The sequence below is a fragment of the Choloepus didactylus genome, chromosome 1 (genome assembly GCF_015220235.1).
Source record: "Choloepus didactylus isolate mChoDid1 chromosome 1, mChoDid1.pri, whole genome shotgun sequence".
NCBI lineage: Eukaryota > Metazoa > Chordata > Mammalia > Pilosa > Megalonychidae > Choloepus > Choloepus didactylus.
This window is the reverse complement of record NC_051307.1, coordinates 242,762,688-242,779,636: the sequence shown is the minus strand read 5'-3', so window position 1 is coordinate 242,779,636 and position 16,949 is coordinate 242,762,688. Positions and strand designations below refer to the sequence as shown.

Here is a 16,949-nt window from a genome sequence, read left to right as displayed (position 1 = left end):
CCCAGATCAGGCCATGGTTTCCCCTTTGGCTTTGATTTTTAAGAAAGGAATCTTTAAGGGGTGAAAGGGTAATATTAAAATAAAATTGCTCAGCCAGTGTCCTCATAAATAAAGACAATGTCCTTTAGGGAAAATGGGCAAAGAATATGAACAGGCAATTCACCAGAAAGGCTGATAAAGAGGAAAATATGCTCAACCGCCTTGGTATTCAGGGAGATTCGAATAGAAACAATGATGAGATACTATTTTTATCCATCAAATTCACAAAAATTGTCGACAGAGTGTTGGCAAGGACATGGGAAGCCAGCTCTGGCAGCCCCTGCTGGGGTATAAATGAGCACATTTGGGAAAGTATTTCTTGGAGCCCAGCAACTCCACTTACAGGATTCTATCCTGCAGATGTGCACACAGAGATTTATCTATGAGGATATATCTTGTACCAAATAGTGTTGGTGCATTATTTGGGAAAGAAAAACAAATTAGAACTAACTTCCAAGCAAATCACTTTGAACCTGGCTAAATTACTCCCTTGCTGTAGAATATTCTGTAGCCATTTAAAATAATGATGTGGATTAGAATAGGGATGAGGATTTTTTAAATTCAGTTTTATTGAGATATATTCACATACCATACCATACAGTCATCCACAGTGTGCAATCAGTTGTTCACAGTACCGACATATAGTTGTGCATTCATCACCACAATCAATTTTTGAATATTTTCATTATTCCAAAAAATAAAAATAAGAATAAAAATAAAAGTGAAAAAGAACAGCCAAAACATTCCACTCCCTCCATCTCCCCTCCCATAATTCATTTAATTTTTGCCCTCATTTTTCTACTCATCCATCCATACACTGGATAAAGGGAGCGTGAGCCACAAGGTTTTCACAATCACACAGTCACACCATGTAAACTACATGGTTATGCAATCATCTTCAAGAATCAAAGCTATTGGTTTGCTTTCAACAGTTTCAGGTATTTTCTTCTAGCTATTCCAATACACTAAAAACTAAGAAGAGATACCTATATAATGTATAAGAATAACCTCTAGAATATCCTCTCAACTCCATTTGAAATCTCTCAGCCACTGAAACCTTATTTTGTTTCATTTCTCTTCCCCCTTTTGCTGAAGAAGACTTTCTCAATCTCACGATGCCAGGTCCAGGCTGATCCCCAGAAGTCATGTCCCATGTTGCCAGGGAGATTTACACCCCTGGGAGTCATGTCCCATGCAGAGGGGAGGGCAGTGAATTCACCTGCCGAGTGGGCTTAAGGGTTGAGGTTTTACTTCACATAAAACAGAATGACAAATATTTAAATTTGTATCCATACTGACTGTCAAAGATGTGAAGAAAAAAGCAGCAGGCCATCTCACACATACTGGTGGGAGGGCAAATTGGTAAATTATTTTAGAAGGCAATTCAGCAACGTCTAATCTGACTAAGGATGTGCTCACCCCACAGTTCCCCCGTTTTGCTCTAGGTATAAACCTGAGAGAAACTCTTACCCTCAAGTACCAGGTTCAGTGCAGTGCTGGTCATAATGGCAAACACTTGGAACAACCTAGATGTCCATCAGGAGGATGGTGGATAAATAAAATGTGGCCTATCCACACAGTGGAATAGTATACAGCAGCAAAAAATGAATGAACCGGAATGTATATGTAGAATATGCTCCCATTTTTGATAAACCAAAAGTACTCTGTGTGTGCATGTATGTGTGTGCATGTGTGTGCATGTGTGCGTGTGTGTGTGTGGGCACAGAAGATCTGAAAGGATTCATACCAAGGTAATATCAGTGGTTACCTCTGAGGCAGGCACAGATTTGGAGGGGGTGGGGTTAAAAAGAATGTGAACTTTTCTCTATGTGGTCTCTGTATTCTTGAAATGTTTCCAGAGGACTCTCCATCACCGGAGGTCCAGATGAAGGGTGGCCACAGCCATCAAAGTGTTCTAAAGTGAAATCAGACCTCACTCCCCGGTCTAGCACTTTTCATGGCTCCCTACTGCCCTTGGGTGAAAGTTTGAGCTCTTCAGACTGGCTTACAGAGCCTGGTCCCCTGCCCCCCACCTTAAACCACACAATTCAGCTACATGTGTGATTCTTGGAATGGGCTATGTGCCCACTGTGTGGTCTTGATGCCAAAATGGCCCTGATTTTTCATCCTTCTCCATATCCCCACCATTTGCAATGTGACATTGAAGCTCCTCCTCCCACATCTTAAATCTGGGTTGGCCTTTTGACTTACTTGAATGACAAAATACAGCAGAAGTAAAGTTATGCCAGTCCCACTGCCATGTAAGCAAGCCCTGGCTAGCCTGCTGGATGCTGGATGACCCATGGCTCAGTCACCCCTGCCATGCAGCCAACAGCCAACCAACCAGCCAGCTGACTGCAGATGCTAGACTGAGCCCAGCCACGATCAACTGAGCTTGGTCAGATCAGCAGAATGGCCCAGCTGAGCCCCAGAGTCGTGAGCCACAATACATGGTGTTCTGGTTTGCTAATGCTGCCATTATGCAAAATACCAGAAATGAATTGGCTTTTATAACGGGGGTTTATTTGGTTACACATTTACAGTCTGAAGGCCATGAAAATGTCCAAATCAAGGCATCAACACAAGTATACCTTTACTGAAGGAAGGCCAATGGCGTCCAGGAAACCTCTGTTAGCTGGGAAGGCACGTGGCTGGCATCTGCTGATCCCGGGTTGTGTTCCAGCTCCTCTCTCAGCTCCTGTGCATTCTTCAAAATGTTGCTCTTGGGGTGTTTTGTCCTCTCTTAGCTTCTCTGGAGCAAAGATTGGGCTAGCATCTCCAAAGTGTCAGCAAAAGTCTGCTTTCAACAGCTGTCTCCAAAATGTCTCTCAGCTGCTCTGAGGTCCTTTAGTTTGTGAGCTTTTTCACAGGACTCCAGTGATTAAATCAAGACCCACCCTGAATGGGCAGGGTCCATATATCTATGGAAATAATCTAATCAAAGGTTTCACCCACAGTTGAGTGGGTCATATCTCCATGGAAACATCCAATCAAGAGGTCACACCCTAATCAAAAAGAGCAATCAATCTGCCTCCACAAGATTGCATCAAAGAACATGGCTTTTTCTGGGGGGCATAATATATACAAACCAGCACACATGGTGTGCTGTTTTAAGCCATGACGTTTGGAGGCTGTTTGTCACATGGCATAAGCTAATTGATGCACTCTGCCTACAAGGCCCTTCTTTGCCCCCCAGCTATCTTTTCTGGACTATTTCCACTTGACCCTTTGGGCCTCAGTGTAGACATCACTTCCTTAAAAGAAGCCTTCTCTGACCTCCTAGAAGGTTAGGGGCCCCTCCTCTGGGTGCCAACAACCCCTGGACTCCCTCTTGGGGAGTCCCTGGCACTCCAAATTACAACTACGCCCTAACTGTCTCCTGCATTAGCCCTTGTTCTGGGAGGGCAGGGCTGTGTCTGTCTTGTTCTAGGAGGTATCCTAACCCAGGGCCTGGCACACAGTAGGTGTTCAACACGTGTTATTCAATGCTGTGGAAGCCCCAGTGCCAGACCCCCATGTGGCTGAGTGGAGGGTGTCCTGAAAACCATCTGCTGGAACAGCACTAGGGCAGGAGATGAACATGAAGCAAAAAAGGCAAATGGAAGTTGGTACAAATCAGGGCAGCAATTTTGATCACATTTGTGGGACAGTTCCAAGATTCAAGAAACAGAGAAACACTCAGCAATACAAATATTCCCACGAGCTTCATCTGAAACCCTGCTCCTGGGCTGTGCCAGCACAGAATTTTGCATTTATAGGGAAGAGTTCTCAAATGCACTGTGTGATCTAAAAATTCCTCTAGGTTGCCTTTTTGCAGGGGAATTATAATTGTTAGGCTCAGAGAGACTATGGGCTGCTTCGTGTATTTACAAGAATTTTTTTTGCTGAGCCCAGAAAAACTTTTTTACAGTCTTGGAATATCAGAAAGGGGTCATCCTACGTGTGGACTTTTTTGTAGTTCTAAAGACTGCAGTTCTGAACTTTTGGAAGCACTTATAGAATGTTTTGTGTAACTCTAACCCTTGTTACATCAAGACATTTGCAACTTTTCTGACTTAAGGTCAATAAATGTATAGAAGGTAGGGTAGAAAGAGTAACAGCTGCCACCATTTAATGTCCATGTAAATATTTTATATTTGCTATTTTATTTATACATGAAGAAGTTGAAGTTCAGAGAGGAACTGCACTTAGATCTTCCCAAGTTCAGAACCTGGGCTTTAACCTGGAAGCCTTCTGTGTTAGTTAAGATTTTGGCTATCATAAAGACCCCCCAAATAACAGTAGCTTAAATAATGAAAACCATTATTTCATTAAACCATTTGAGTATAGGGCTGGTCAGACAGCAGGAGCCACCCAGATTCTTTCTGCCTTGCTGCTCGGCTATTCTTTGCCCACAGAGGCTATCTCACGATCCAAAATGGATGCTGTGGTTCCTGTCATCATGACTATATTCCAGCCAGTAGGAAGGAGGTGGAGGACACCTCCATTCTCTGACATGCACAACCATTTCACTGGCCAGATCTTAGTCTCATCCAGGTGCAAGGGAAGCTGGGAGAGACAGTTTTGTGCTGGGCAACTAGGTGCCCAGCCAGAACTTGGGGTACTCTCACTAAAGGAAGGAAAGAAAATGAATACTGGGGGGGCAATTGTCACTCTCTGTTCTTCCTTCCTGAGACCCCCTCCCCAATTATATTAATCTCTTTATACATCTGTCTCCCACCACATCCAGGGGCCACCTTCTTTGAACTCAGTTCACATTTATAAAATACATACTGTGTGCTGCATCCTCTGTATTAGTAATCTCATTCACCTCTTTAGACAGTGCTACCAAGTGGGATGATTCTCCCCTTTACAACTGAGGAGGCTGAAGCCTAGAGAGGTTCAGGGACTCACCCAGAGGTCACCCAGCTGGGAAATGCACCCTCTCCTGGAGGCACCCTTGGCTGTGGAGGGTGCACGCATTTCCCAATGGGGGGACATGCTGAGATCAGACCGGCAGCATGGAGCCCGATGCCTTGTGAGTGGGGCCAGATGCCTGGTGACTTAGGAGGGCTTTCACGCTCTCTGCCTGGCTCCCAGAGGTGGAAGCAAGGGTGAGAGAGCGCTGTGACCCTGGATGCTGGCCAGGACACAGCACAGAGAACTCATCCTGTGATCCATCTCTGAGCCTCCAGCTCATCCTGGCCTGGGGTCGGCATCCTCAAATTTAGCTGAATAGAGCAGTGATTGTATACAAGAGGCGCTTAATAAATCTGTTAACTGCCTGGATCCTGGAGGTGAGGTGGGGGCACCCTCTCCCCAGCTTTAAACCAATGGCTCTTTCCCTCTATCTTGAAAGAGGCTGTCAAATCTATTGTAAATTAAGGAGGTAAAGAGGCTGTTGTGGACTGAATTATGTCCCCAAGAAAGATGTTTTCAAATCTTAACCCTTGGTCCTATGGGTGTGAACCCATTTGTAAATAGGATCTTTGAAGATGTTTTGAGTTAAGGGGAGGTCAAACTGAATCTGGGGGGGTCTTAATCCAATATGACTGGAGTCCTTATAAACAGAGGAAATCTGGACATGGCAGGAATGAGGAGGAGACAGATGGTCATGTGACAGAGGCAGAGGTTGAGTCATGCTGGGCAGCCACCCCCAGAAAGCTACAGAGATTAAGTCAGGGCCTGCTGATGCCTTGATTTTGACTTCTATTCTCCAAAACTGTGAGAAAATAAATTCCTATGGTTGAAGCCAACTAGCCTGTGGTGTTTGTTATAGCAGCCCTGGCAAAGGAAGATAGAGGCTTTCTGAGGCTGTTGTGGTTTTAGTGTAAAAATTTGCCCTGGGCATGAGGTTGAGGAAAATGTACCACCCCCAAGGATAAGTACAATGTGGTGGGGGGTGGGGTGGGGTTACAGAATGCTGGGAAGGGGATGCCTGCAAGCAGGGTCCCTCTGTCCCCCACCCTGGGACCACCTGAAGGCTCTTTGTCCTTGTGTCCCAGGTGTGGGAGGGAAGGAGGCTGCTCTGACCCTGCTCCTCCAGGTCACCCACTTAGGGTCCACCCTGCCTCCTCCCCTTCCTCTTCTGGTAACTACACCCTGGGGTTTCCTTTGGGGAAGGACCTCTCCCGACCCACAGACCATTTGGTTTATGTGGGTTTGAGTGTCTTGGGCTGCAAGGGTGAGCATGTGACTCAGGCCTAGCCAATTAGAGAATGAATCCTCTTCCCAGCCATGGTGATAGGTTTAGGGTTGAGTATGTGACCCAGCCCTGGCCAATTGGAGCCTGAGTCCCCTTCCCAGCCATGGTGATGGGTTTAAGGGGCGAGCATGTGACCCAGGCCTAGCCAATGAGAGCCCTACCTGGGACCTTTGCTGGAACTAATGAGAAAGTCCTCTCTTTCTGACGGACTTGCTGACCCTGGAACTGATGGTGGCCATTTTCTGCCACCTCTTAGTAATAGCCTGCCTGTGAATGAAGCCAAAACAGAGGAAAGAAGGGCCAGGAGAAAGGGAGGGAAAGAAAACTGGTAATATTATCTCAGCACCTGCATCCATGGTGCCTGCAGCCATGGGCTGTTCATGTATGTGAGCCAATAATTTCTCCCTTTCAGCCTGATTGAGCTCACTTGCAACCAAAGGAATCCTGAGTGACATCACCCAGTGACACAGAGCAAAGACAGCATCGCCTGCCCCATCCCAACCATAGCACTGAAGATCTTCCCACCTGAGGCTCCTGTCACCCTTTCTCTACCCTGGAGGATGGGGGTACCCCTTGGGACATATATCTCCATCCCGTTCCCCCTGCCGATGGGGTCCCTGGGAAGGCCTGCTTGAGCTGAGGCTTCAGGGCTGATAAGACCAAAAGTCACCCACCATCTGCTGTGTGCCAGGAAGTGGGCTGGCTGCTAAAGTCTGTAATCTCATCTAAACCCTTCAAGGTCAGTTTTAAGATTCTCTCTTGCAGATAAAGAGGCTCAGAGAGGTGGGGGAAGAGCCTTTACTTGCAGTTTCACAGGTCACCTGGGTCTGTGTAACTCCAACATGGGGCTTTCCCCATTCCCAGGACTGTTCCCTTTCCCCCACCCCAAGGGGCTCTGGGCTGCTTGGCTCTGCTCATCCAGGCACCCTAGATTGAAAGGATCAAATGAAAGCTGCCCAGTTTCAATCATCTGGCAGAGAAAGACCTTGGAAGTGACCCCCCAAAAAAACAAAAACAAAAACAAAAACAAAAACAAAAACCTCCAAACAAACAAAACAAAAACAACACACCAGACATTAACACAATGTATAGGAGCTGAGCTTTTAATGCCCCAATTTCCCTTATTCTCCAGGCAGAGCTGGGGAAAACAAGAGCTTCCAGTGTCGTTGATGTGCGTGTGGGTGGGGGAGTTACTGAGGCAGCTCAATTCTGACCCCCCCTGGGTTCTGGCCAGCTTTGGAGCAAGAACTCTCCAGAATGGAGGACGAACTGGCAGCTGCTAAAGACAGGGGCTTGTCCACCACCAAAGCTGTGAACTGGAAGCCATAAACTATCCCAGGCCAAATTTCCCACTGTTAGTTTCTAAGTTCTTTGAGAAAGGAGTGACACTGGGGACTCAGCTCTTCATTAAATGTGGGCAGGTGGGCATGGCTTCTAGAAGCTCCAGATTGGCCCAAATGTGCTGCAGCCTGGGTGCTGGGGCAGAAATAGCAGGTATTTTCCAGAATCTAAAAGAAAGACCCTTTTCTCAATAGGTCATGTGGTGAAGGGGAGGCACCAGGCCTGGAGCTCCCCTGGGCCTCAGCCGCAGACCCTAGTCCCCTGAGGGTTTTTTTTTTTTTTTCTTTCAGATTTGATGAATGTATTCCCTTGATTGTCCCTCCCAATGCCTGGGTCCCCAGACCTAGTTGGCCACAGATGCCCCACTGATTTTAAAAACCTGCTGAGACTGTGTGAAAGCCCTTTGCCTAGATGCTCGGGGACTTGCCCAGTCTCAAAATGGTCACTATCAAGAGAAGATGGTTATAGTAATTAATTAATTAATAATTAAGTAACTAATAGATTAATAGATACTATTCATGATGCTCACTACAATCTGTACAGCTCCTTACCATTTACAAAGTCTTAGACATGCACACACACAGACAAAAATGCAGGCAAACACAATCTTGATGGGTCTTCACAGCAGCCCCTGTGTAGAAGGGAGGGCCAGGACTGGGATGTCCATTTTATGGATAAGAAAAAGTGTGGTCCAGGGAAGAGGAAAAGAGGATAAACTGCTGCAGCTAAGGTGGATTTGAGAGGACAGATAAATTTTCCTTGCCTCTTTCTTCCTTCCTCCATTCATTCCAGCATTCATTCCTTTGTTCATCCATCAAGCATTTGTTAAGCACCTACTGTGTGCCCCGCTCTGTGCTAGACACTTATCCCTAAGCGGGGACACTCTTCCAGAGAGCAAGAGTCCTTTGTTCCTGAGAGCTGAGATGAGGGGGAAGAGAGGGTCCAGATCCCACCAGCTCCTGGGAATTCAGGACTTGAGATGGAGGGTCTCTGTGTGTGTCCTTCCTTGGGCCGACCCTGCCATGAGGGGAGCCTCATTTTTCTCTCATGAATTCATTACTTTTTCTTTTCTTTTTTTTTTTTTAAAAAAAACTCGGGGAACCTGTGTGACCTGGTTCCGACAAGCACTGCTCCTGGCAGGGTGGCTGTGGCTTGGGGTGGGGTGTGAGGGACAGGAGACTCCTACAGGCAGCCCCAAGGCGAGTCCTTGGCTGGGCTTAGGCCGGGGCCACCTGGCTGGTCTCCGTCTTGGAGGCGGTGGCGGAGGCCTCGTCATCACCCAGCGGGTTCCTGCCGCAGCAGATGGTTGTGAGCATGCAGTTCCGGAACTGGAAGGCAAGAGTATGTGTCAGGGGACCAGGCACTGCCCAAGGGGGTGCTCTTGGCAAACTGGCATCATCAGTGACATTTGCCTCCAAACCCTTCCCTGCCTCTGCCACTCAAAACCTCCACTCACCTCTCAAACTTGCTAAGCACCAATTAGCCCCCAAGCCAGGGATACCAGGAACCTAACCCAAGGGGACTTTGTCACTGATGGAGGGGAAAACTGTCATTCAGTGGTGCTCATCTCATACCAAGGGCTTTCTGTAAATGATCTCATTTAATCCTATGAGTTTGTCATTTTGCCTTTTCTATGGGTGAGGAAACTGAAGCCCAGAGAGGGGAAGCGACTTGCCCATGATCACACAGCTAGAAAATGGCAGAGTTGAGATTTGAACCCAGTAAGTCCAACCCCAGAGACCATGACTTCTCTCCTTGAATCATGGATCCTGCAGAGGAACTGCCAGCATTTGTTACAGGAACACTTTATCCCTTACAGAAGACTGGGCCTCAGAATGAGACTGTTCTAGCTCCTTGTTTGGCTTTGTGGAGACCTGTGCCCATCCATTCCTCGTTTTGCAGTTAGGATTTGACTCTTCAAGTAGGCTTCTAGAACCATCTGGCTGATTGCTTCTCGAACTCGAGCACCCATCAGAATCAGCTGGGGGGCTTGTGAGAGTGCATTCCCAGGCCTGCCCCCGAGAGGTTCTGGTCTTGGAGGCCTGGGAACCTGCATTTCTAACAAGCGCCAGGCCAGGCTGCTGACTCGGGACCCAGCCTGCCCACAGCCCTGGTGCCGACCAACTCCCTGGCCCCTTTGTGCAGGTGGGAGGACGGCAGCCCAGTGGAGGATGCAGCTTGTCCTCCACGGCCCTGGGGAGCTTAGGGGACCCTCCCCACCCAGCCAGCATGCACCTGCTTGTTCATCATGATGTAGATGACGGGGTTGTAGATGGAGGCGCTCTTGGCGAAGAATGCCGGGAGGGTCATGAAAATGGGGCCGAAGTCGGAGCCCTGGTGGGTGAAGATGTAGAATGCCACACCGGCGTAGGGCAGCCAGCAGATCAGGAAGGCGATAACCATGATGATGACCATACGGGTGACCTCCTTCTCCGCCTTCTGGGTGGTGGCTGACTCCTGCTGTTGGGCGGCTGCCTGTCGGGGAGACAGAGCTGGTTTCCAGATTGGGGGCTCCCGGTCCACATTCCCCAGTATCCGGCACCTGGCTGGACCCATGGCAGGCGTGTTGGGGAGAGAAGGGACGGGGCTGGGCATTCGGAGCCCCCTGGGGCCCACGTACCTCCTTGACCGTGAAGACGAGCTGCCCGTAGCAGAAGAAGATGACGATCATGGGGATGGTGAAATGGACAATGAACATGTAGATGACGAAGGACTCATTGTTGACCTCGGGCTTGAGCGTGTAGTAGTCGATCCCGCAAGAGCACTGCATCCCCTCCGGGATGTACCTGAGGACCCACCGGGTGGTGGGCATGGAGGGAAGGGCAAAGGGTACCCACAGGTGAGGGGCTTTGGGAGCAGGCCTCAGCAGGCCAGAGTCCTTGCTCAGCCCATGCACTGGCTGGGTGGCCCTGACCCAGTCTCCACCCCTATCTGGGCCTCACTCTCTTCCTCTGTAAAATGGAAATAAAAAGTCTCCTTGTGGCTGGGTGACTGCGAGGACCAAGTCAGCTGAGCTAAGGAGCATACCCTGTGTATCACTTGTCGGTCCGTCTCCCCTGCCTTGCCCAGTGACCCCAGCTTTTCTGTCTGCTCGTTGCCATTTTGGCGGCCCCTGGAGCAACACTGACTGGAGAGGGGCAGAGACCCCCAGTTCTGTACTTGAGGCAGTTTGTACAAACTGGGGTCGCACTAGGAACTGGGTATGTGTCTTTTCTAGGCCCACAGGGTATATAAGGGAACTTTGAGCAACTCCAGGAAGCAGGAGGCCTCTGGGGCATGTGGTGAGGACGTTTCAATGATTTCTGAGGACAGTGACATTGGACTGACATCAGAAAACCTGGGGTGTCCACTGGCTGAGCCTATAGAGGATGTAATGGAGCCAGACAGGAGAAGACAAGGAAAGAGGTTGGGAGGTGGGAACAGGCTTGAAAACAGCCAGGGCTGAGAAATCGACTCCAGGAAGGTTGAGAGAAGATGAAAGGAAGGTAAGAATAGGATTTTCCTGAAGGCGGGGGACACGCCCTACTGGCACTGCAGAGTCACCCATCTGCTGCCCCCACCATCTCCCATCTCAGCCCCCATTTGGAGACAGAAGTGGAGGCTGGACTGGACCCTGTCCCCAGTGCCACCATCTGCACTAGGGAGTTTTGGCCACACCAGTGTTGAGGCCCAAGGTCAGAGAGAGCTGCCCATGAGGCCCTGGGCCAAAGAGGATTGGACTTGGGCCCTGGCTTAATTGAGGATTAGGGACACCACCAAGGAGAAGGGTTGGGGCACCTTAGAGACTCCTTGACATGGGGGCTCAGGCACTTGGACCAGCCTCCCAGCAACCTGGGGGCCCTCAGACTTCCCTCTCCCTGCCCTAAATCCCTACCCTGGGGGAGTTGCCAGGGCAGGCACCTGGGGCAGGGGACATCGAAGCTCAATGCCTGGAACCAGACTGCTCTGGGTCTGAAGCCTGGCTGGGGACCCTCCAAAAAGGCCCTGGGGACCCTCCCCTTCTGCTCAGTCCCATTACCTGGACCATCCAAAAAGCGGGGGTGCGGCACAGGCCAGGGCCATGACCCAGGTGAAGGCGACGCCCATGATGGCGTGGTTCTCCCCAAAGCGGAAGTTGCTCATGGGCTTACACACCACCACGTACCGCTCGATGGCCAGGACCACCAAGGACCACAGGGCAATTTCACCTGCAAGGTAGTCAGCTGGTTGGTCACGAACCACCTGCTGGGACCACACCTACCTGCCGGAGGAGGGAGCACTCCCCAGGTGGGGAGCACCCCTCCCAGTTTGGGGAGCACTCATCCCAGGTGAGGGAGCACTCTTGGGAAGGCAAACCAGAGCAGGTTGGAAAGGGTCTGGACATTGAGAAGAGGAGGGGAGGGGGAGAGGGGGAGAGGGCTCAGCATTCCAAGGGGGATTGACAGAGCAAATCCAGAGATTTAGAAGTTTAATTGGATCAGAGCACATTGGATTCGTGAGGGACACGGAAGTCAGATTGTGGTGTCCCCATTAGACTGGAGAGCACTTAGGGAGGTTTTACAGATGAGTATGTAAAAGGCAGGGCTCCTTGGCAGAAGGCAGCATGGAGGTAGAGGAAACCCCTATCTCTCCCTCTTGCTCAGTAGCCTCCCCGCTCTAGGAAACTGAAATAAACTAGGCATGGGGATCCTCTCCTAGGAGCCATAAAGGACTGGGTAAAGCTTTGCCCAGAGGAAGAAGGACAAAATAACACTGAACATCAGACATCTGCCCTGTACATCCCCCCAGGAGCTCACTAGCTAGGGTGGCCATTTAAGTCATCCACCAAACGGGGACATTTCTGAGCATGAAAGGAAACACCGTGAATGACTATTCCGAGACAGTTGTTGTAAACTGGGACTGACACTGCAGAGAAGGGCCTACCTGCCTGGGGGCCCCCATCTTCTGACCTAAGACAGGTATGAGCACTGAAGGTAACAAACACCCCCACAATGGCCAGAGACTTCCTGAGAATGGGAACCAGGCAGCATCCTAGCCACGCAAGGGACAGGCAAGACAAGGTGGGCAGAGTGATTCCCGTGGCTGGCGCTAGCTCTCCCCCCGACACCCCGGCTTTGTCGTATCGTACCTCTCGCATCTCCTGCTTGCCTGAGAGTTCTGCCCTGTCCTGCCACGTTCCTAAGTGAGATGCTTTCCCCCTCTCCATGCGTCAGATGTCTCCTTCGCTAAGTAGGATCCATTATCCCTACAGGATCCCCATCAGTTTTCCACTCAAATGAGAGAAAATATTCCAAAGCACCTTTTAAAAGTACAGATTGCCCCTCAGCTCTAAGGCCGCCCTGTGAATGGAGTGGTGTCAAGGGACGAGCTTCCCAACACAAAAAGCATGTAAGCAAGGCAGAGAGTCTGGAGGGGCACCCAAGTATCAGGTGGGCTGGGAAAGGAGTCAGATTAGAGGCCAGAGGGGGACTGAGACTGTCTCTGAGCCCACAGCAGGTACTTAGGAGAAATTTAGTGACTGAGGGGCAGGGGGTCTGCTTCCCACCCAGGCTGAGAGCTTCTGGAGGGCAGGGATTTATCCTATCCACTTCTAGCCCCAGTGATTGGCGAAGGTGCTCCGAGGGACACGCAAGGCTTAGTGCTCAGAATATGGCCCAAGGAGCTGCATAGATGCAAGCTCCAGACTCACCTCTGGCCCCCCACCCCCATCACTGTGTGACCTTCTGTAAGTCACTTGACTTCTCTGATCCTCAGTTTCCTTCCTGTAAAAACGCGACAATTAGCACCAATGAGAATGAGATGAAGAATGCTCAGTGGCTGCCTGGCTTATCACTAACAGTGTTTGTTGATCGAATAAACGAGGGCCTTGGTAATGCTGATGACTCCAGAGTTGGAGAAGACCTCTCAGCCACCATCCCTTCAGCCCGAAGCTGTCCCCAGATCCCTCCACGCTTCCTGGTTGTACAGCTCCCCCACCCCACCATGTACCCCAGCCCGTACCGCCTGTGGTGGCAAAGAAGCCCTCCAGATTGCATCCCGTTTCCCCGAAGACGAAGTATCCGTGCAGGGAGGTGTAGAGGGTGGTGGTGAAGCCACCGAAGACCATGAAGAGGTCGGCCACGGCCAGGTTGAGCAGGATGTAGTTGAGGGGCGTGCGCAGCTTCTTGTGCTGGACGGTGACATAGAGCGTGAGGAAGTTGATAGGAAAGCCGAGCACGATCAGCAGAAACATGTAGGCGGCCAGCATGGAGAACTGCCATGGCTCGGCCAGGTAGTATTGTGGGTACTCGAAGGGGCTGCGCACCACGCCCGTCTTGTTGGAGAAGGGCACGTAGAAGTTGGGGCCCTCTGTCCCGTTCATGGCTGCGGCCCTGGCGGCTGCCCCGCGTGCTGCTCCGGCCCAGGAATCCGGCTGAGGCCTGAGCTCGGCCACCCAGGGCTCCGGTTGGACACCCACCACCCCCCCCAGGCCCTTATAAAGGGGCCTCCCCACCCCATGCTCCTGGCTGAGTCAGCGCCTGGGAGATTGGGGCTGTTATTAATCATATTAATAATCCCACACTGTAACTGGAGCCTAATTGGCTTCCAAGAGGGGCCAAGGTGACACCAGGCAGAGGCCTGGGGTGGTGGAGGGGAGGGGCTCGGGGGCCGGGGGAAGGGAAGGGGGCCCTCCCCGGCTTTGTCTGTCCTCTGGTGGCCCCTGGCCTGGGATGGGGACCTCTGGACCCCCTGCCCGTTTCTCCCTGGCTTGGTGGGAGCCGAGTTTGAGTCTCTCCCTCGACTGGACTGTGAGCTCCCAAGGGGGCATCTCAGCTGCACGACCACACGTTCCCTCGCGCAACTGTCCCTCCCCTTGCCGTGTGGCTCCTCTATTCCATGGGCCCTGACGCCAGCTCATGTCATCAGATTAGGAGCTTCGTGAGGGCAGGGGCTGCACCCTGCCAGCTTTGACATTCCCAGGGCCAAAGGCGCAGGAGCTGGCGAAGGCTTTGTTGCATGGAATTGGAATCCATTCACTCACTCATTTATTAAACATTTAGGTGATGCAGAGATTGGGAAAGGAATAGCCCTGCCCGGAGGAGCTCACGGACCGGGGAGGGCTTGGACGGGGGGATGTAAAAGTTTCCAGTCCAAGAAGGGGTGTGCACAGAGGCAGTCAGGAGAGGTCGTGCTTGGGTCTTTGAGGAAGGGGAGTGGTTTGCTAGGTCCCCAAAGGGGGATGACAGTGCTGGTAGCAGCAAGGGCCAAGCAGAGGCCTGAAAGCCCAGGGCCTCTTGGGTGTGGCTGCATGGGAGCTGAGGGGCAGGGGTAAGGGCAGGGGCCACCTCTGATGGACCCTGAATGCCAACCCCCAAACTGGCTTTATCTGGAGGGCCATGGGGAGTGGGCTGGGCAGATCTGGGGGATGGACAAGAGGAGGCTCAAATGCCCAGCACAGATGGCTTGGAGGGAGTGAGGATGGAGGAGGGGGCGAGGGAGGGGGTGACAGGACTGTGGGAAGGACACAGAGCCCCTCAGCACTGTGCAGTGCACCAGGGTCCCTGCAGTGACCAAGGCAGGTGTGGCCCTGCCTGCCTGAGACTCCAGTCTGATGGGAAACTGAGGCAGACAGAGCAGTGTTTGGGATATCTGGTTTGTGCTTGCTGCCGGGCCAGGTGGGGAGGGTGGCCCTGGATGCCACATGGCCGGCAGCCCCCATGGGGACTGGTCCCAGGAGGGGGATGCACTGTGGTGGGGAGAGAGAATGAGCTTTGGGGGCAGACGACCTGGGTGCTGATGCTAAGGGGCATGTGGTAACACTCACCGAGGAACGAAGGGTAGGGACCGATGTGGGTGTCCCCAGCCAGGCCTCGGCAAGTGGTGGGCATGTGCGTGTGTAAGTGTGTGTGTGTGTGTGTGTTCAACAAATGTTTATCAAGCACCTACTGCCATCCAAGGAGACACAGCAGGGAAACAAGAAAGCCCCTGCCCTCAGGAGTTTGCATTTTAGTGAGGGGAGGGGAGGAGGCCACAAACAAGTAATGACACCAATAAAAATGGGACAAGCTCAGAGAATAGCAAGGGTTATGTGAGGAAAATAAAACAGAGCCCCTGTAAAGACTCACTCCACCCCTCCACATCTATTTTATAGAGAGCACCTGGGGAAGGCCTCCCTGGAGAGGGCAAGTTTGAGCTGAGAACTTAATGACAGGATGAAGCAGCCACAGGAAGATGGGAGAGGTGGGGAGATGTCCATGTAGACAGAACAGCAAGTGCAAAGGCCCCGAGGCAGGAATTGAGTGGCCAGGCTAAGTGTCCTTGTCTCTAGACCTCCCTCCCCGAAGCCCTCTCACCCTCTCTCTTCCCTCCCTGGGGTCCCTCCATCCTATCTGCTCCGAACAGGGCTTTTCCCTTCCTCCCAGCCCACCCAGGCCTCAAGAGCCCCCCTCCCCCCACACACAATCTGGCCAAGGCAGTATCCACCAGGGCTTGCTCCACAGGAAGGGTTTGGTGGAATGAGCTGAGGGTGGGGTGCCGAACTCTCCCAGGTTAAGGCGATTAGGCCCAATGCCAATGAGGTCAAGGTGGAGGGTTTGATTCTGACGCTGACCCCGGTGGGCAGAGGATGAACACCGGCTGGATTCCAGGGCCAAGAGCGGGGCCACGCCCAGCCCACCAGGCCAGGCTGAGCCCCTCACCCTCACCCCAGCCCACCTGGATCTCAGCGCTGGGCTTGGCTCCTTCCTCCTTCCTAAGGCATATGGCAGTTTGGAAGCATTTTATTTCTATCCTGTTCATGTGTTTCTTGTGCATCTCCTGGGCTATAATGTGAGCTTGGCAAGAGTGGGCCTGGGTCTGTCTTGTTCATGATGGGGATCTCCAGAGCCCTGCACGGTGCCTGGCACGGAGCGGGAGCCTCGTGGATTCTTTTCCCACCACTAGAAAGAGCTGGGCTTTCTGTCTCTTTTGGTCACCAATGTATCGCCAGAAGTTGGCATATAGTAGGTGCTCAATAAATATTTTTGGTTGAATGAATGAATGGGTCTAGGTTACTGTAAGTCTCAGTTTCCTCCTAAGAGAGTTTAACAGTCTCAACCTCACAAGGCTGTTGGGAGGATTAAAGGCCACCACGGAGGTGACAGGTGCTCTGTATTCTGCAAAGCATATTAAAGGATTTTTTTTTAAACAAAAAGTGGTCTCCATTCAGATCGACAGGCTCCCAGAATGAGCTGGAACGGTTGCTGGAAGTCACTCCTCTGACCTTTCCGGCTGCATCCTACAGTGAGTGGGATACAGGTCTCCTGATGCCTCTTCAGCCCATTCAAGTAGTTTTATGGGGGCATTTCCCCCCCTCCCCTACCCCAGCCCCCCATCAAAGACAGCCCTCAGGGAAAGATCTGCCAGCCATTCACACTACGGTATAAAT

At 51.4% G+C, this 16,949-nt stretch overlaps 2 protein-coding genes across 4 annotated transcripts in view; both read right to left on the bottom strand.

Annotated features, from left to right (window-relative positions):
- Positions 1-7,324: 7,324 nt before the first annotated feature.
- RHO (rhodopsin) lies at positions 7,325-13,934 on the bottom strand. The gene is made up of 5 exons (XM_037802528.1): positions 13,544-13,934; positions 11,583-11,751; positions 10,185-10,350; positions 9,800-10,039; positions 7,325-8,892 (listed from the first exon to the last, which is right to left on the bottom strand). Exons 1-5 carry the CDS (start codon positions 13,902-13,904, stop codon positions 8,782-8,784), a joined length of 1,047 nt encoding a protein of 348 aa, XP_037658456.1. The 5' UTR covers positions 13,905-13,934; the 3' UTR covers positions 7,325-8,781.
- Positions 13,579-16,949, bottom strand: part of IFT122 (intraflagellar transport 122) — a 104,366-nt gene continuing 100,995 nt past the window's right edge. For all 3 annotated transcript variants that reach the window (XM_037802468.1, XM_037802479.1, XM_037802509.1), the window contains one exon: positions 13,579-13,712. The gene's annotated coding sequence lies outside the window, so the exon portion shown is untranslated. The remainder of the gene's footprint in view (positions 13,713-16,949) is intronic.